Source organism: Mobula hypostoma, chromosome 6 (genome assembly GCF_963921235.1).
Source record: "Mobula hypostoma chromosome 6, sMobHyp1.1, whole genome shotgun sequence".
Taxonomy (NCBI): Eukaryota; Metazoa; Chordata; class Chondrichthyes; order Myliobatiformes; family Myliobatidae; genus Mobula; species Mobula hypostoma.
This window is the reverse complement of record NC_086102.1, coordinates 91,458,273-91,479,595: the sequence shown is the minus strand read 5'-3', so window position 1 is coordinate 91,479,595 and position 21,323 is coordinate 91,458,273. Positions and strand designations below refer to the sequence as shown.

General features: G+C 39.7%; 1 protein-coding gene across 1 annotated transcript in view; it reads right to left on the bottom strand.

The window, feature by feature from the left end:
- The window catches only part of vwa8 (von Willebrand factor A domain containing 8), a 485,234-nt gene that overhangs the window by 318,887 nt on the left and 145,024 nt on the right, over positions 1-21,323 (bottom strand). The window contains exons 11-12 of the mRNA XM_063051192.1: positions 9,712-9,846; positions 9,528-9,605 (exon numbers count right to left, since the gene is read on the bottom strand). Coding sequence (XP_062907262.1) covers positions 9,528-9,605; positions 9,712-9,846 — 213 coding nt within the window. The remainder of the gene's footprint in view (positions 1-9,527; positions 9,606-9,711; positions 9,847-21,323) is intronic.

The following is a 21,323-nucleotide window of genomic DNA, read 5'->3' as shown; positions in this document are numbered from 1 at the left end:
GGATTTGTAAGATGGGAGGACCATTAACATCATTGGCTACCATTTTGCCTTTGGGAGGTCAGGTTAACATGTCAGCCAAAAGTCTAGCAATTCCAACAACAAATTTTCCTCATGACACATGAGGAATTACCAAAGAAAGGATGTCAACAAGGTATTTGGAAGACTGACCCCCTTCACATTCCACATGCACATGGGCACGAGCTTTTGTGAAGTCACTATCATATTTAATGATCCTGAAATATGATAGCTATCATATTATTTAGTGGTCACCCATAATTGAAATTACACAACCGAGCTATCAAACTCTTCCTTAAAAATTAAAAATTAAACTCAAGATAATGCATTTGCAGACATGTACTCTCTGCTTAGGGGAACATAGTCTTCAATTTTATTCTCTTTTGCTCTTGCCTCTGTTGCTTAGTTTTACATTTAGGCTTAATCATTGCACAATAAATTGGTGACTGCACAGCAGCAAGCTATAATGCATCACATATGTTGAAACCTGTGGCAATCAGGTTCAATTATCTTCGTCATCCAGATCCATCAATCAAATTATTGAATGATTTTTGCGGCAAAATCATGTTTCTAGATCCCTCTAATTTAGTACAGCCATCAACAGCAAGATATCTGGGCACGTTCCTCAATTCATTCAACATTTCCTTACCTCCTAATTGTTTTACAAGGGGAGATCAGATGTTCCTATAAAATTACCAAATTCTAACCATGCAGATTAGAATAGAGCTACTCAACCATTTGAACAAGACAGAGGCTGTGCCTAAATGTGCACCTTTGCGCTGGTAAAATATGTAGTCTGTCAAGTTCATATATTCTATTTGATGGCTCTGGGAAATCAACCCTGTTTTGGCAATAATGTAAATGGAGCATTGATTTATTCCTGAAATACTTAGAGCAGTTTAGATACTATTAATACAAATAAATAACGATGCTCTTTTTTTTTAGCTGATGTAAGTGAAAGCCCATCCAAAAGAAACTCTTTTAACTAATGGGGAGTTTATCTGTACCTTTATTCATGGAGATGAAATTTTATTTTTGAAATAGTAGATGCAGGAGTCATTGAATCATACAGTAGAGAAACAGGCCCTTGGGTTTACTGAGTATTTATCATCCATTGGTAAATTGGTTTATCATTCCCTTTCTCCTATTGTCCACTCTCCTCTCCTAGCAGTTTCTTTCTTCTCCACCTCTTGACCTTTCCCACCCACCTGGTTTCACCTATTACCTTCCAGCTAGCCCTTTTCCTCTCCCGCCCCCCCCCCACCTTTTTATTCAGGCATCTTCCCCCTTTCTCCTCAGTCCTGAAAAAGGCTCACAGTCCAAAACGTTGACTGTTTGCTCTTTTCCATAGATGCTGCCTGAACTGCTAAGTTCCTCCAGTGTTTTGTGTGTGTTGCTTTGGATTTCCAGCATCTGCAGACCTTCTCACATTTTGGTTTATTATTATCACATGTACTAGGATACAGTGGAAAAACTTTGTTTTGCATGCCAGCTATACAGTGCATATCATTTTGTTACAAGGGAAAAGAATAATAGAATGCAAAATAAGAAGCTATAGTTACAGAGAAAGTGCTGTGCAGGCAGACAATAAAGTGTAAGGCCGTGACATTTATATCAATCCACACTAATTCCAATTGTTCTCACACAATCCCACCAAAATTTCCCTGACCTGAAAATCCCTAAATCTACCTTGGATTATATATCCTTCAATTGCCACTAATGTTACTTTTTGCTTATGGTACTGTGTAAATTATGAATAATTCATGCTAAATTAAGCTTCTGTAATTTATGGTTGCCATGTTTGTACTATGCTGCTGTTGCAAAATGACAAATTTTCCAAGGCATTTATACTTTGGTTATGTATATTTGAACAAATAGCCCTAGATTCTACCACTGACGAACACTGGGGACAACTTAGAGTGGCCAATTAACCAACCAACCTGGGACATGCAGAGAAGCCAGAGCACTCAGCGTAAATCCAGCTGGGCATAAGGACAATGTGGAAACTCTGCACAGATGAGATCAGGATTGAATCTGGATTACTGCAGCTCTTTTAGGTGTGTGGTTGTTTTGAAAAAGGTTGATTTTGGGCGTGACTTCCGGGTCATCAAGGGAATGGCGGCATAAGGAAAAGGTCTCTCGACAAAAAAAGAAGGTAAACTGCCCCAAAATCGAATTTAGACAAATACTTAATATTGTATAACTATATTAATAAAAGGGGCAAGGATGATGTCTAAGAACAAGAATAAAAAGTCCGCTTCGAAGGCTGATAAACATAAAGAGATGCAGCAAGGTGACGGGCCTAGCTCCCCCACGGCAAGCCAAGACGGAGATAATGAGGGGGAATCGGTGACTCTGTCTTTGATTCTCGGAGAGATTCGCGAGTTCCGACAAGATAACAGCAAACAGCTGGAAGATATTAAAGGAGAAATAGTAAAAACTAACTCGCGGATAGATGAAGCCGAAACGAGGATTGTTGGAATTGAAGAGAAGCTACAAAACGCCGAGTAAGTGATAGCAGAAATGCTGAAGCTACAAGACCAGCTCCAGTGGAAACTAATAGATCAAGAAGGCCGCTCGAGAAGGGAAAATGTGAGGATCTACGGAGTTCCCGAAGGAACCGAAGGTAAACCCGGATTGATGATTCCCTTCGTGGAGAAGCTGCTTAGAGAGAACCTTGATATACCGGCCGCAAAAGACCTACAGATAGAAAGGGCTCACCGCGCGTTGGCACCACAGCCTCCGGCAGGCGCCCAGCCCAGATCGATTCTGATCAGATTTCTCAGTTACAGAACGAAGGAAGAGGTGCTTAAAAGAGCATGGCAAAAGAAAGGTTTCATGTGGAACAACTGCAAAATCAGTTTAGACCACGACTACGCACCGGGGATTCTTGCCAGACGGAAGGAGTATACGGAAACACGGAGAGTCCTGAAGGAAAACAACATCAGATTCCAGACCCTGTATCCAGCTCGGCTGAGAGTCTTTTACGACGAAGGGACAAAAATTTACGCTATGGTGGAGGAGGCAACGTTGGACCTGGCGGACCGGGGACTACCTATTAAAGTTATCACCCAACCGGAGTCGCTACTGGAGAGGATTCGGCAGAAGTCGTGGCAGCCAGTGCGGCGAGGACGCTCCACTCGAACCAGAGTGTCAAACTGCAAGGAAAAGCCGCAAATATTCAGACGCGAATGTACAGAGAATACAGATTAATTAAGAGAAATGACTGAAAAGAGTAAATCGGACTTAAAAGTAAAATGAAAACTGGTAACTGAAAATAAACTAGGCGGAATAACTTGAATGATAGCAATATGGTCGAGACATAAATAGGAGAAAATTCTCTATGATTATTCAAACTGCTGAGGGCCCTCTAACACAGGGTGAAGATAGAGGTTATCCCTCTGAACTGAGGCGGGTCGGTGCTCAGGCCTCACTGTGGGAAGTCGGGAAAAATTTTCAAATGTTATACGTTCAGAAATGTCTAGGGTGTGGTTATATGTCTTGGTTTACTGTTGAGAAGGGATTGCTTACTGTTTGGTTAGAAAAGGAGAGTGCTTTTTTTCTACTAGAGAAAAATGCAAACTGAATTGGTAAAAATAATTTCCTATAATGTTAATGGGGTTTTGAATCCAATTGAAGGAAATAAGATTATGTCTAAATTGAAAAAAGAGAGGGCACAAATAGCTTTCCTCCAGGAAACACATGTGAGCCAATCTGAACATGGAAAATTAAAAAGAATGGGCTTTAAGCATGTATTTTATTCATCATATAAATTGAGTCACAAAAGAGGGGTAGCTACTTTAATATCAAGTACTCTTAATTATAAACATATTTCAGAGACTAGAGACAAAGAAGGATGGTTTGTAAAAATCACAGGAAGAATAGAAGGTACAGAAATAACATTGCTGAATGTTTATGCTCCTCCAGATAGTGAATGGTCATTTTATAGATACATTTTTGACCTAATGGTCAGTTCTCGAGGGGTAGTAATTTGTGGAGGGGATTTTAATATTAGATTATATCCTATATTAGATTCTTCAAGAATAGTTACTCAGAATAAACCTCTGACTCGGAAAGTGAATTCATTGATGGAGGAGTTGGGAATTATAGATGTGTGGAGGGAATTACACCCTACTAGTAAACATTATACATATTACTCTTTCCCTCATTCAGCCTATTCAAGGATAGACTATTTCTTTATCTTTAATACAGATAGACTCAGGATAAAAAACTGTAATATTGCAACAATTGATCTGTCGGATCATAGCCCAGTTTCTATGTCTCTAATCCTGGAAAGGAAAATGAGGAAAACACTATGGAGGTTAAACTTACATATGCTCAATAACCCGAAAGTAATGGAGAGATTAAGGGGAGAAATCAAAGAATATCTAGACCTTAATGACACGGGAGAAACATCACCAGTGATTTTATGGGATACATTGAAAGCTGTACTGAGAGGGAAAATTATTTCCATTACTACTCACATGAAAAAAATCAATGCACAAAAATTAGCAGACCTTCAAGGAAAATTAAAACAACTTCAAGTTGTAGATAGCAACAAAAGTAATTCAAATCGAAAACAGGAAATTAGGAAATTGCAAAGTGAAATTGATGATATTTATACTTTGAAAACTCAAAGAAATTTTCTTTACCTGAGACAAAAGAATTATGAAGTAGGAGGTAAATCAGCTAGATTATTACCATATAAATTACGAAAACAACAAGCAGACAATACAATTCATAAAATAAAGAATCCAAAGACAAAGCTTGTGGAGAGTACAATAGGGAAAATTCAAGAGAGTTTTGAAACATATTATCGAGAGCTGTACTCCCAACCCCGGGCCCCCAATGAGCCCTATATAGACAGTGTATTGAATTTTTTAGATCTACCTAAACTTACAGATTTACAAAATGAAAGTTTATTAGAACCAGTAACTGTCAAAGAATTGAACGTGGCCATCTCTAGGTTAAAGGCTGGAAAGTCCCCGGGCTCTGATGGGTTTACCTCAGAGTGGTACAAGTCCCTGAAGACACAGTTAGCCCCATTACTACTTAACACCTTTAATTGGATCTTGCAGAGAGGAGAAACTCCACCTTCCTGGAGAGAAGCGATTATTTCAGTTATTCCTAAAGAGGGTAAAGATAAACTAGAATGTGGCAATTATTGGCCAATTAGTGTTCTTAATTTAGATTACAAACTATTTACATCTATATTAGCGCGCAGATTGGAAAAGTTTTTACCTGGCCTAATCCATTTAGACCAGACTGGATTTATTCAACAAAGACAAACACAGGACAACATAAGGAGAACACCGCACATATTAGAACAGGTTAATAAGAACGAGACAGAGACAATGGTAGTAGGATTGGATGCTGAGAAAGCTTTTGATTCGGTTAGTTGGGCATTCCTATACAGAGTGTTAGGAAGATTCGGCTTTCAAGGAAGGTTTATTAAAGTAATTCAGACTCTATATGACAGCCCTACAGCCCGAATTAAGATAAATGGGGACCTCTCTGACTCCTTCATTTTAGAGAGAGGCACTAGACAGGGATGCCCAATTTCTCCTCTCCTTTTTGCGCTATATATTGAACCACTTGCCCAACTAATAAGACAGAGCGAAATCGTAAAAGGTATCAAGGTGGCAGGGATTGAACAGAAAGTGGCGTTATTCGCAGATGATGTTTTGGTCTATCTGAGTGAACCAGAAAAATCATTTATAGGATTGTTTACACTGTTGGATGACTTTGGGAAAATATCAGGTTATAAAATAAATGTAAAGAAAATGCAGGTTATGTCCCTAAATTATACACCATCCAAAAAATTGCAGGATACATACGATCTTAAGCGGGAAGCTAAATCATTAAAATATTTAGGAATAACCCTGCCGAAGGATCTTTCAACACTGCCACAGGTAAATTATGGGCCATTAATCTCAGAGATAAAAGCAGATATGCATAGATGGAATCTTATCCCCTTTTTAAGTTTAAATTCAAGGATAAATACTATAAAAATGAATATTCTTCCTCGGTTATTATATCTTTTCCGTACTTTACCAGTGGAGGTGGATGATAATCAATTCAGGGAATGGGACAAATGGATTTCCCGCTTCATTTGGCAAGGAAGGAAACCTAGAATTCGATATAACACCTTACAGTTAGGGAAGGAAGGAGGAGGTATGGTTCTTCCTTGCCTGAGAAATTATTTTTATGCCTCACAGATAACCCCTCTGTTATATTGGTGTAATAGGGAATATAAGGCTAGATGGAAGGAAATAGAATTTGGATTAGTCGACAGTTTTCCTCTTCAGGCTTCAATAGCTGACAAAGGATTGATGGCCCAGTTGGAAAAATTTAATAATGCTTGGATAAATCTTACATTAAAAGTATGGCAGAAGGCGGTTAATTCATGTGGAATTAATAACATGTTAAAACTCTTTAGATGGTGTGCATATGATACCGAATTCCTTCCCAACAGAGGAGATAAAAGATTTGAGCTATGGATAAAGAAAGGTCTTACAACCTACCTCTCATTTATAGATAAAAGAGTATTACAAAGTTTCCAAATCCTGCAGGACAAACATGGCCTAGAACATAATGACTTTTTTAGGTACCTTCAAATACGAAACTATGTTAACCAGAGTTGTAGATATACAGACCTATCAACAGTAGAATTAGAATTTTTCAAGATTCTGAATTCGGCTTGCAGTTCAATACCTAGTAAATCAGTTTCTCGCCTATATCATGCTAAAAATGTAAATACACTGTATATTAAAGAGAAGTGGGAGAAAGAAGCAGGGTTGGTACTTTCAGAGGAGGCTTGGGGGAAAATCTGCAGCTTTCAATGGTCCTCGACTAATTCTTTGACTTGGAGAGAACATTGTTGGAAAAACATTATAAGATACTTCAAGACCCCATATCAGGAAAAATATAAAGATACAAATGTGATGTGTTGGAGAAGGTGCGGCTCCAAGGAGGCAAATCATTTTCATATTTTCTGGGATTGCCCTAAATTAAGTCTATTTTGGGAAGGTATTCATAGAACATTAGTTAAGGTATTTAGGTCCCAGATACCTCTGAACTTTGAGACGCTCTATTTGGGGCATGTATTGTTCCTTGAACAGAAGGAAGATATAAAGTTGCTGCAGGCCCTCTTAGCGGCAAGTAAGAAATCAATCACTAGAAAATGGCTAAATCCAATACCACCTACATTAGAAGATTGGTACGAAATTATCTTGGAAATATTTAAAATGGAAAAGTTGACTTACTCCCTGAGAACTCAAAAAGAAACATTTTATCAAATCTGGAATAAATGGACTGAATATATAACCCCAATGCGAGCAGACTTTAGATGACTCTCCTAATGATTTATATTGCTCTTCTCATCAACACAGTAATATTGCTAACGTAAGCACCCCTAGTCTAAATGTTTGTTTTTTTTTGGACAATAGAGAATTAACACAAGTAAAGGGAAAGATTTGGGAAAGGGATAAAAAAAATGAAAAAATTAAGTAAATAAGTACATAGGGATTGGATAATTATGTCTGTGGGCAGGAACAAGCACGAACAAATTGGGATATAAACACCTACAATGGTTGGTATATAGGCTTGTATGCAACATTTTGGACCAGTGGAAATGGTCCAGAAGGGTTGTATGGAAACTATTATTACCATTTTTCTTAACAACTAATTTCATTACTTAGCCTAATAGGTTAGATTTACCACAGTACATAATTATCTATTTAAATGTTTATTTTCCTTTTATATCATCTCAATGTGTACTTAAGAATGTATAAATAATTGTAGTTTTATACATATAAAATAATGGAAAAGGTTATACGTGTGAAAAAAGTACATGATAATTGTGAATTCCTTATCCAAATAAAAAATAAAATAAAAAAAAAGAAAAAGGTTGATTTTTTTTCCTATATTTATGAGAAATATTTTTGGGAACAAGTTATAAGCAGTATATGGAGTCTGAAATATAAAAGTTCATTATCTCTCGATAAGTTCAAGATTTTGATGAAACAAAGTAATCATTCTTAACAAGTGCAATGTTATTTGACTTCTGTAGGAGTCAAATTGGTGACATGTTGGAGAGTAAAGCTGTCCAGGTAACAATTTCTTTTGGTGCTGCCAGTTGAAGACAAAGAGAAAAAGAAAGAGCAGAACATATTGGAATTGTGAGATGCAGAGCACGGCAATAGCAGGAAATCTTAAACAAAAGAGAATGCTGCAAGAAAGGAGAGAGAAAATAGAGCACCACATTAATGGTAAGGGAAAATGCAAATATATAATATACTTAATTGGCCAGGTTAATTCAGCAGCACATCTAAACGTTGTGAGCTCTGCTACAAGGCCAAAAGGCACATGGCTACTTCTTTGAGGAATTATGCAAGCTTTCGACCAGTAAAATCAAAAAACTCCATGCCCACCCCCACGGCATCTGTTGGGGGAAAACTGAGTTCCTCCAGCAGATTTTTTGTTGCTTCAAATTTCTTAAGGCCTACACCTCAAGTTCAGAAGCTTCTCCAGTTGAAGTTCACAACTTCAAACACATTGCTGTGCAATTGCACTCAGTTACTCAGAAGGACCTCAGAAGGAGTAGCAGACCGCACGACCCAATTTACATCGGTGGTGCGCAAGTGGAACAGGTCAAAAGCTTTAAGTTCCTCAGGGTCAATATCACAAATGATCTGACTTGGTCCAACCAAGCAGAGTCCATTGCCATGAAGGCCCACCAACACCTTTACTTCCTGAGAAAGCTAAAGAAATTTGGCCAGTCCCCTAAAACCCTCGCTAATTTTTATAGATGCACCGTAGAAACCATTCTTCTAGGGTGCACCACAACCTGGTATGGAAGTTGTCCTGTCCAAGACCGGAAGAAGCTGCAGAAGATCGTGAACATGGTGTAGCACATCACACAAACCAATCTTCCGTCCTTGGACTCACTTTACAACGCACACTGTCGGAGCAGTGCTGCCAAGATAATCAAGGACACGACCCACCCAGACAACACACTTTCCGTCCCTTTTCCCTCCAGGAGAAGGTTCAGGAGCTTGAAGACTCATATGGCCAGATTTGGGAACAGCTTCTTTCCAACTGTGGTAAGACTGCTAAACGGATCCTGACCCAGATCTGGGCCGTACCCTCCAAATATCCGGACCTGCCTATCAGTTTTTTTGCACTACCTTACTTTCCACTTTTCTATTTTCTATTTATGATTTATAATTTAAATTTTTTAATATTTACTATCGATTTGTAATTCAGGGAGCTGGAAGCGGAGAATCAAATATCGCTGTGATGATTGTACGTTTTAGTATCAATTGTTTGGCGACAATAAAATATAAAGTACTCCCTACCCTTGACCATGTTCATTTAAATTATGAGCATTCTGTGTCCTTGACTAATTGCCTCCCTCATATTTACCTTATCACCCAGTCTTAAAAATTCCTCTCCTTTTCTGTTCCCCTGTTGTCACCACAGCGTGTCGCATAATGTAAGTGCAAGATTACCTGATAAAGAGTGATGGGTTCAATGTGATAGCCCAGCAGGTCAGCGAATTCCTTAGAAATCACAGTTTTGCCACAACCCTAGATAATAAAATTAATAGAATGTTTTAAATGAATGATGCGGGTCAAGTAAAGTTGACAACTGTGTCAGCTTTATAATGTACAACATAACCTTCATTCATATTACCTTTCCACCAATTAAACACATATCCTTTACCATGTGCGACTGCATCATCTCTGCCAGAAGCCTATTGTGACTCGAGGTTTTGATGAAATTTAATGACTTTGTATGAAACCTTGATGGTTTTGTTCCAGTGGGTATCTATAAAATTCAAAAATTAAAAACAGATAATTGTTACCTTTAATAAAACAGACATACTGTATCAGCATCAATTTTTAACTCAAAGTAGTTTGTAAAATAAATTGGATGCCAAGAAATGTATTTGGAGGATATTATTTTCTGCATTATCTAGTACAGTGTATTAACTTAGTAATGCCTTCCTCGATGTTATACATGATTTCAATATACTTCAACATCATTTGTGCAGCTTTGTGGCATTTTTGCTACACCATATGCCAATATATCATCTGATTAACATAGCCTATTTAAATAATACACATTTAATTAGGTTTCAAGAGTGGAGATATTTGTGCGATCCCAAAGGATTGCCAGGAGGATTGGTGGATGGGGGGGGGGGGGCTTTCTATAAGATGATGCACAAATCTACATTGTGAAAACTTCATGACGCAATTGTAGAAACTAACCATGGTCTTCAAAAAATTCCAAAAAGTAATGATGGTTGGCAGCAGTATTAATAAAGGAATATATTCCAAATGCAAATGTGTTTGAGGAGTGAGGAACTGGATCAAGTTAAGTTGAGTGAAGGAGTAAGTCCAGTATTAACATACTACTAGCAGTATTCAATGAGCACCAAAAAGTGACAGAGATAGAGGAGCAAATATGAAACTCTTACAGAGGTGTGCAGGAAAACCTAAAAGTAATAATGGGGAATTTACGTTACATCAAATGAGATCACGTTAGAAAAGTGTAAAGGGGGGAGGAATTTCTTAAATGTTAAGTAAGTATCCAGTTTGTTTCTGATCCAGCAAGAAAAAGAAGTATTGTAATTTTTTTTAATTACAGGTGCTGGAAATTAAAACTAAAGGTATAGAAAACACTCAGCAGTTCAAACAGCTTCTGCGGAAAGAAAAAAAAATGATTCGGATACAGAACTCTTAATCAGTACAGGCAACAAGTTGGTTTTAAGTTACAGAGAGAACTATGAAGGGACAGCTCTCTGATAGGGTAAGATCAGAGTTGCTAAAGGATAAGTAATGGAGATCATTTAGACTATGTGTTAATTGTGAATAGTTAGAAAACGCAAGAGGATAAACGAAAGCCAGGAAATGAAAGCAGTTAGAGAATGGGGACACCAACAAAGAAATATAAAAGTTGCAAAATATATGTCAGAAGGCACATAGTACAGAGTGGAAGCAGTATGGAGATTTCAAATAGCAGGCAACAAGGAAATTTGAGTCCCCATTGCAGATATTAGTATACGAGATTCTGAAGGTTGGAGGAGAATGGACTAATTCACTTTCATTAGTGGATGGTCACAAATCCCAAGTACTGGGCAAAGGACACGTGGGAATGCTAGGAATGAAATTCTTTTAAACACAGAGAGTGTTGAGGATTTGGAAATCACTCCCTGTAAGAGCAGTGTTTTCCTGAAACGTCTCTCCCTGAAATCACTTTCTGTGCAATAAGCTGAGCCACTGGGATTTCAAAGACCATAAGACATAGGAGCAGAATTTGGCCATTTGGTCATTTAAGTTTGCTCCACCATTTCATCATAGCTAATCCATTTCCCTCTCAACCCTAATCTCCTCAAAAACCTTCATACCTTGACTAATCAAGAACCTATCAACTTCTGCCTTAAATACAGCCAATGACTTCATCTCCAGAGTTGCCTGTGGCAATGAATTCCACAGATTCACCACCCTCTTGCTAAAAAAAATTCTTCCTCATCTCTGTTCTAAATGGAAGTCCCTCTATTTTGAGGCCGTGCCTCTGGTCCTATGCTCCCCCACTATCGGAAACATTCTCTCCACATCCACTCTAACTAGGCCTTCTAATATTTAATAAGTTTCAATGAGATCCCCCTTATTCTACTAAATTCTAGGGAGTAAAGACCCAGAGTCATTAATCGCTCCTCATACAATAACCGTTTCATTCCCGGAATCACTCTTATGAACGTCCTCTGAAACCTCTCCAATGCCAACACATCTTTTCTTAAACAAGGAACTCCAAAACTGCTCACAATATCCAGGTAAGACTTCACTAGTGCCTTAAAAAGCCTCTTGAAATGAGTGCTAACATTACATTTGCCTTCCTCACCATCAACACAACCTGCAAATTAACATTTAGGAATCCTGCACGAGGAATCCCAAGGCCCTTTTCACCTTGGAGTTTTGAGTTTTGAATTTTTGATTTTCAAATTTTCTCCGTTTAGAGAATAGTCTCTGCTTTTATTCCTTTCGTCAAAGTGCATGACCATACACTTTCTGACACTGTATTCCATCTGACACTTCTTTGCCCATTCTCCTAATCGATCCAAGTCCTTCTGCACTCTCTCTGCTTCCTCAATACTACCTGCCCTTCCACTTATCTTCGTATCATCCGCAAATTAGGCCACAAAGCCATCAATTCTGTTATCCAAATCATTGACATACAATGTGGAAAAATGCGGTCCTAACACCATCTCCTGTGGAAAACCACTAGTGACCTGCAGCCACTCAGAAAAAGGCTCCATTTATTCCCATTCTTTGCTTCCTGCCAATCAGTCAATGCTCTAGTATCTTTCCTGTAATATCATGGGCTTTAATCTTGTTACGCAGCCTCATTAGCAGTACTTTGCCAAAGGCCTTCTGAATCTCCAAGTACACAACATCCACTGATTCTGTTTTGTCACCCGCTTGTTATTTCCTCAAAAAATTCTGACAGATTTGTCAGGCAAGATTTTCCCTTAAGGAAGCCATGCTGACTTTGGCCTATTTTATCATGTACCTCAAAACCACGTTTTTAACAATTGATTCCAACATCTTCCCAATCACTGAGGTCAGGCTAATTGGCCTATAATTTCAATTCTTCTGCTTTCCTCCCTTCTTGAAGAGTGGAGTAACATTCGCATTTTTCCTGTCCTCCAGAATCTAGTGATTCTTGAAAGATGATTAGTAATGCCTCCATAACCTCTTCAGCTATCTTTTTCAGAACACTGGGTGTAGTCCATCAGGTCCAGGTGATTTATCTATCTTCAGACCTTTCAGCTTCCCAAGCACCTTCTCCTTAGTAATAGTAACTATGCTCACTTCTGCCCCCTGAAACTCTTAAACTCCTGGCATACAGCTGGAGTCTTCCACAGTGAAGACTGATGCAAAATACTTATCCAGTTCATCCACCATTTCCTTGAACCCATAACTACCTCTCCAGTGTCATTTTCTTACACTCAACATTAGTAAGACCAAAGAACTGATTGTGGACTTCAGAAAGGGTAAGATGGGGAAACACACACCAGTTCTCAAAGAGGGATCAAAAGTGAAAAGTGTGAACAATTTCAAGTTCCTGGGTGTCAATATCTCTGAGGACTTAACCTGGACCCAACATATCGATGCAGCTATAAAAAAGGCAGACAGTGGCCATATTTCATGAGGAGTTTAAGAGGATTTGGTATGTCACCAAAAACATTCACAAATTTCTACAGATGTACTGTGGAGAGCAATCTAAATGGCTGCATCATCGTCTGGAATGGGGCGGGTTGCGGGGGGGGGATATTATTGCACAGAATTGAAGTAAGCTGCAGAGAGTAGTAAAATTAGTCAGCTCTATCATGGGCACCCTAGTCTCCGTAGTATTCAGGACATCTTCTAGGAGCGACGGCTCAAAAAGGCGGCGTCCGTCATTAAGGACCACCATCACCCAGGACATGCCCTCTTCTCATTGCTACCATCAAGAAGGAGGGACAGAAGCCTGAAAGCACACATTCAATGTTTCAGGAACACCTTCTTCCCCTCTGCCATCTATATATCTATATATAGAGAGAGAGAGAGAGAGAGAGGGTTTTCCTCTATTATTATGTATTGCATTGTAATGCTGTCACAAAGCTAGCAAATTTCACAACATATTGCCTTCTGCTGTTTTTTTTTAAATGTTTCCCAAACCTTTAACTTCCCACTAATTTTTGCTCTATTATAAGCGCCCTCTTTAACTTCCCTTGTTAGACATGGTGGTGTCATTCTGCCTTTAGAATACTTCTTCATCTTTGGGATGTATCCGTCCTGCGCCTTCCGGATTGCTCCCAGAAACTCCAGCCATTGTTGCTCCGCTGTCATCCCTTCAAATCAATTTTTCCAGCTGCCCTCTCATGCCTCTGTAATTCCGTTTACACCACTGTAATACTAATACATCTGACTTTCACTTCTTATATTTGTATATTATGATCAAAGTTTCCTAAGGTTTAATTTACTTTAAGCTCCCTCATCAACTCCAGTTCAGTACACAACATCCAATACAGAATCCTCAAATAAGGCAACCCTATTCAAGCGCAAATTCATTCCAGTGGTGCTAAAAATGGGAGAAATGGAACTTCTGCTGCACATTCCAGCCATTGATAGTGGTCATGTAGACCTGAGACAATGTGGGGTGTCTTCTGTTTTCTCTTTGTTCATTTCTGATGTAATAGGGAGATTTTCGATTTGCATCAGAGAGAATACAACAAGAAGAGTGTCTTCTTTTGTAAATTTTTCAGGCATGTCCTTTTCCAAGAGAAAACAGGACAATCCAGCAGTATTTCCATGATTCGACCTTGTAATTGTGTTCCCCTTGAAACAGAACCATTCTCTGCATTCATGCTGTTGCTGTAAGTGGAACACCTTTCTGTGGATTGAAAATGGCACTAGTGGCTGATGATCAATAATGAGTGTAAACTCTCCCCTGTACAAATAAAGGTTGATACATTTTACACCCCAATCCGTCTTGACATTTTGAAGATGTTCGTTGTCATCCTTACTGGTAACAATGATGTCATTCAGGTAACATTGAGTGCTTGGGCAGCCTTGGAACAACTGGTCCAAAGCTTTCTGCCAGAGTACAAGTGCAGATGCTACTCCAAAAATAAGCCTATTATAGCAATAAAGTTCTTTATCAGTTTTTATGCTGAGAAACACTTCGGACTCTTCTTCCATCTCCGTCTGCAAACGGGCCTCCACTAAGTCTATTTTGCTGAACTGTTTTCCTCCAGAAAGATTTGCAAAGGTATTCTCTATCCTGGGCAGAGAGTATTGATCTACTTTCAGTACTGGGTTGATGGTGACCTTAAAATCACAACAGATCCGGATGACCCATTCCTCTTGGCTACTGAGATCACTGGCATTGTCCACAAACTCTACACAAATTCAGAAAGAATACCCTCAGCTTCCATGCAATCTAGCTCACTGGCTACTTTGTCACAAATGGCATAAAGAACTGGATGGACTTTGCAAAACTTGGGTGTGACATCTTCATCTAACACTATTTTACCCTTGACATGTTTGAGTTTTGAATTTTTCTGTGCCATCCTTGAGCACTGCTGTGGCGTCATCCAGTACCTTTCACAATTTGTTTTCTGTTGACTATTGCAGAAGATGTGGCATGCAATTGGAGAATGGATCTCCAATCAAGTTGTTGTAGTCTCACCCATTCTTGGCCCCACAATGCTGGTCCTCCTGTTTTTACCACATAGAAGCCCAATGTGGCTTGTTGATTGTCGTATTTCATTGTTAGAAATGTCATTCCCAAAGGAGTTATTTTTTTCTCCAGTATAAGTTCTTAACTGGATGTATGCAATCTTCAGTTCAGTATCTTTGAAAAGGCCGTTCCAACTCATTTTGTGGAATGACTGGCACAGCCAAACCGGTGTCCAATTCCATTTTAATTAATTTGTTGCTCACAATAAACCATATTGCTTGTATCAAGCGACACACACAAAATGCTGCAGGAACTCAGCAGATCAGGCAGCATCTATGGAAAAAAGTACAGTCGACGTTTCGGGCCAAGACCCTCTGGCAGGACTGGAGGACTGTTTCGCTGAGCACCTACGGACGGAGCACCTATGCTCCATCCGCCAGAAGAAGCGGGATCTCCTAGTGGCCACCCATTTTAACTCCACTTCCCATTCCAATTTGTCAATCTATGGCCTCCTCTAATGTCAGGATGAGGCCACACTGAGATTGGAGGAACAACACCTTATATTCTGTCTGGGTAGCCTCCAACCTGATGGCATGAACATCGATTTCTCGAATGTTATGCCCCCCCCACCCTTTCCTTCACCAGTCCCCATCCGCTTTTCCCTCTCTCACCTTATCTTCTTGCCTGCTCATCACCTTGGTCTGGTGCTTCTCCCCACTTTTCTTTCTTCCATGGCCTTCAGTCCTCACCTATCACACTCCCCCTTCTCCAGCCCTTATCTTTCACCAATCAACTTCCCTGCTATTTACTTCATCCCTCCCCGTCTCAGTTTCACCGATTACTTTGTGTTTCCCTCACTCCTCCTCCACCTTTTAATCTACTCATCTTTTTTCTCCAGCCCTGTTGAAGGGTCTCGGCCTGCAACATGGACTGTACTTTTTTCCATAGATGCTGCCTGGCCTGCTGAGTTCCTCCAGCATTTTATGTACGTTGCTTGGATTTCCAGCATCAGCAGATTCTCTCTTGTTTGTCACTTATAATTTGATCTGAATATGAAACTAATGAACACATCTCCTTCTTTGTCAAATCTTAATGAGAACATTTACATTATCTGTTCCATTATCAACAGAGGTGAGAATCGGGTGAGGTAATGGTGGCAACTTTGTCAAAACCTTTTTGAAAAGCAAATTCAATTATAGTGAAGGAAGAAGTTCTTTGGGCTTTCTGCACTGGAAAAGCTGTACTGTAATAGCAATATTTTTAATGGAGAGATCATTGTTTGTTTACTCATTCACTTGGCTTCCAGAGCAAAATAAATAACTCAAATTAAAAAATTACGTGAACCTACCATGTTTAAGTTCTCTTTGTACATAATCAGTTACAACATTTCCTATGTATAATTGATTCAAAAGTGTTGAAAACTTGGACACAATATACATTCAACTTGTTCAAACGAGAGGATATTTCAACAAATGAAGATGATAAATAGATCATTTTTGATTCAAATCAGAGATTCCTCTGAATAGAAAACACAAGCATGAGGAAATCTGCAAATGCTGGAATTTCAAGCAACACACAATTGCTGGTGAACGCAGCAGGCCAGCCAGCATCTATAGGAAGAGGTACAGTCGACGTTTTGGGCCTAGACCCTTTGTCCTGCAATTTTTATGTGTGCTTCTCTGAATAGACCCATATAGCACATTCTCTCTTCTTCCCCCCACCCTCCCCTCACTCTCAGGCAGAAGATACAAAAGCCTGAATGCACATACCAGCTGGCACAAGGACAGTTTATATCCTGCTGTTATAAGACTACTGACAGTCCCTTTGTATGATAAAGTCAACTTTTGACAATCCACCTTGTAAATGTCCTTCACGTACATCTTATTGTCCACCTGAAAAGCACTGCAACCTGTAACACTTTGTTCTGCATGCTGTTATTGCTTTTTCTCCCCCCACTTGTACTACCTCAATGCACTGTTGTAATAAAGTGATCTGTATGGATGGCCTATAAAACAAAACTTTTCACTGTTACCTTGGAACACGTGATAATAGAAACAAGGAAACATAGAAAATGGGTGCAGGAGTAGGCCATTCAGCCCTTCGAGCCTGCACCGCCATTCAGTATGATCATGGCTGATCATCCAACTCAGAACCCTGTACCAGCCTTCCACCCATACTCCCTGATCCCTGTAGCCACAAGGGCCATATCTAACTCCCTCTTAAATATAGCCAATGAACTGGCCTCAACTGTTTCCTGTGGCAGAGAATTCCACAGATTCACCACTCTCTGTGTGAAGAAGTTTTTCCTAATCTCGGTCCTAAAAGGCTTCCCCTTTATCCTCAAACTGTGACCCCTCGTTCTGGACTTCCCCAACATCGGGAACAATCTTCCTGCATCTAGCCTGTCCAATCCCTTTAGGATTTTATACGTTTCAATCAGATCTCCCCTCAATCTTCTAAATTCCAACGAGTATAGAAACATAGAAACATAGAAAATAGGTGGAGTAGGCCATTCGGCCCTTCGAGCCTGCACCACCATTTATTATGATCATGGCTGATCATCCAACTCAGAACCCCGCCCCAGCCTTCCCTCCATACCCCCTGACCCCCGTAGCCACAAGGGCCATATCTAACTCCCTCTTAAATATAGCCAATGAATTGGCCTCAACAGTTTCCTGTGGCAGAGAATTCCACAGATTCACCACTCTCTGTGTGAAGAAGTTTTTCCTAATCTCGGTCCTAAAAGGCTTCCCCTCTATCCTCAAACTGTGACCCCTCGTTCTGGACTTCCCCAACATCGGGAACAATCTTCCTGCATCCAGCCTGTCCAATCCCTTTAGGATCTTGTACGTATAAGCCTAGTTCATCCAGTCTTTCATCATATGAAAGTCCTGCCATCCCAGGAATCAATCTGGTGAACCTTCTTTGTACTCCCTCTATGGCAAGGATGTCTTTCCTCAGATTAGGGGACCAAAACTGCACACAATACTCCAGGTGTGGTCTCACCAAGGCCTTGTACAACTGCAGTAGTACCTCCCTACTCCTGTACTCGAATCCTCTCGCTATAAATGCCAGCATACCATTTGCCTTTTTCACCGCCTGCTGTACCTGCATGCCCACTTTCAATGACTGGTGTATAATGACACCCAGGTCTCGCTGCACCTCCCCTTTTCCTAATCGGCCACCATTCAGATAATAATCTGTTTTCCTGTTTTTGCCACCAAAGTGGATAACCTCACATTTATCCACATTAAATTGCATCTGCCATGAATTTGCCCACTCACCTAACCTATCCAAGTCACCCTGTATCCTCTTAGCATCATCCTCACAGCTAACACTGTCGCCCAGCTTCGTGTCATCCGCAAACTTGGAGATGCTGCATTTAATTCCTTCATCCAAGTCATTAATATATATTGTAAACAATTGGGGTCCCAGCACTGAGCCTTGCGGTACCCCACTAGTCACTGCCTGCCATTCTGAAAAGGTCCCGTTTATTCCCACTCTTTGCTTCCTGTCTGCCAACCTTGTTACGAATGCTCCTTGCATTGACACACAAAGCCTTCAGGCGCGCTTTTACAACTCTCTTAGCCCTTATACAATTATGTTGAAAAGTGGCCCTTTTTGATGCTTGCCCTGGATTTGTCGGCCTGCCACTTTTACTTTTCACCTTACTACTTTTTGCTTCTACCCTCATTTTACACCCCTCTGTCTCTCTGCACTGGTTCCCATCCCCCTGTTGTGAACTAACCTCCTCTCGCCTCGCCTCTTTAATTTGATTCCCATCCCCCAAGCATTCTAGTTTAAAGTCACCTCAGTAGCCCTCGCTAATCTCCCTGCCAGGATATTGGTCCCCCTAGGATTCAAGTGTAACCCGTCCTTTTTGTAATAATCAGCCAGTTTACTAATATACCAAAATCTTATTTTGTATTGAAATATAAATCCCAGCTCCCAGATTGACTTCCTTCGTTTCTATTGAACAACTACATCGTTCACCAATATTTAGCTGTATAGGGAATGAAAATCAAAAAAAAACTGCAACTGCTATAGAAGTACTCCAAATCTGAACGATTAAATATTTCTCCTTGTTTCTTCGCATTAGGGTTAGGGTTTAACCCTAACCTTTGTTGCTTGGTTCAAGCATTTTCTGTATTTATCAGCCACATAGGGAACAGCACCAACTGAAGATACAGAGACTCTTGAGCTAATGCAAATTTGGCTCATTTAACTGGTTATAATAATAAAAAAAGAAATAATAAACTACACCTTGTTTACTTATGGCAAACTATATCTCACTGGATTAAGCTTAGTTTTAATGATGTTCAACAAGCAAAGGAGAATTCATTATTCTACCAATCAACAGCTGTGTAAGGCACAGTGCTGCAATGTTATCACCCAATTCTTCAATCTATGCTAGCTGTAAGTTTTCCGACTGGGAGTCCATAGCCAATCATCAAACATGCCTTCAAAGATGGTGCTGCAGAATACAGATTTCAGACCAATTTCATAAATATGGAGTAGTCAGTTTAGGTTCTTCTTTAACATAGAACATGGAAACAGTAAAGCATGGTACAGCCCCTTCAACCCATGATGTGGTTCTGATCTTTTAACCTACTCCAAGATCAATCAACCCCTTCACTCCCACATAGCTCTCCAGTTTTCTTTCATCCATGTCCCTATCTAAGAGTCTCTTGAATGAGCCTAATGTATCTGCCTTTATCACTACCCTTGGCAGTGCATCCCACACACTTACTGCTCTCCGTGTAAAAAACCTATCTCTGACATCTTCCCTATATATTCTTCCAATCAGCTTAAAAATATGTCCTCTCGTATTAGTCATTGCCACGCTTGGAAAAAGGCACTGGCTGTGCACTTTATCTCTGCCTCTTATTACCTCTACCAAATCACCTCTCACTCTCCTTCACTCCAAAGAGAAAAGCCCAAGCTTTTCGCTCAACCTTTACACAAGAAATGTTCATAATCCAGGAAGCATTCTGGTAAATCTCTTCTGCACCCTCTCTAAAGCTTCCACATCCATTTCCTCTAATGAGGAAACCAGAACGGAACACAAAACTCCAAGTGTGGTCTAACCAGAGTTCTATAAAGATACATTACATCTTGGCTCTTGAAATCAATGCCCCAACTAATAAAGGCCAATACATCACATCCCTTCTTAATCAGCTTATCAATTTAAGCAGCAACTTTGAGGGATCTATAGACATGAATCCCAAGATCCTTCTGTTCCTCAACGCTGCTAAGAAACTGGCCATTAATCTTGTACTCTGCCCAAAGTATATCACTTCATACTTTTCCAGATTTAACTCCGTCAGCTATTTGTCAGCCCAGCACCGTATCCTATCAATGTCCTATTGTTTCCTATTACAACCGTCTACACTATCCACAACACAACCAACCTTCGTGTCAACTGCACAGCAACAAGTAAGAACCCAATTAAAAGTAACCCCTAACTGTCTCAAATTAGAATGATATAGTCATAACAAACACTGATGCTTGTAAACTTATACTTTCTACCAATATGGAGATGCAGCAAACTGCAACTGTAACACCATATTCTAAGTACATTTTGTTATTACTTTTCCCTTGTACTACTTCGATGCACTGATGTCATGAAATGATCTGTATGGATGGCACTCAAAACAAAGTCCTGAGACAATAGCAAACCAATTTACTTACACAAATATTTAAACAGAATGTCTCCACCGGCAATCAAACTTACTTATTTGTTCCATGCTCCCACTTTGATACAATGGTTCTCTCAGGTGATGTTATGTCTTAGTTTGGAAAAAATTAGAAGTCGAACTTTTGATCCTGGATTTGACTTCGAGAAAAGGTGGGGTTCTTTTGCCCGTTATTATCATTTGATTTGAGTTAATAAAGATGGTCCTTTTCTGATGCTTGGGTATATGGATTTGGTTGGCGGATTGATGTCTTTTTTTTAATGGAAGCTTGTATAGCATATAGCTCCAGGTTTGTGCTCCAAATGGGTTTTTCCCCCTTTTTTTGTTATTAGGGTTTGTTTTTGTTTTAGTTAGTAGGGGTTCTTTTTTCTTTCTTTCTTT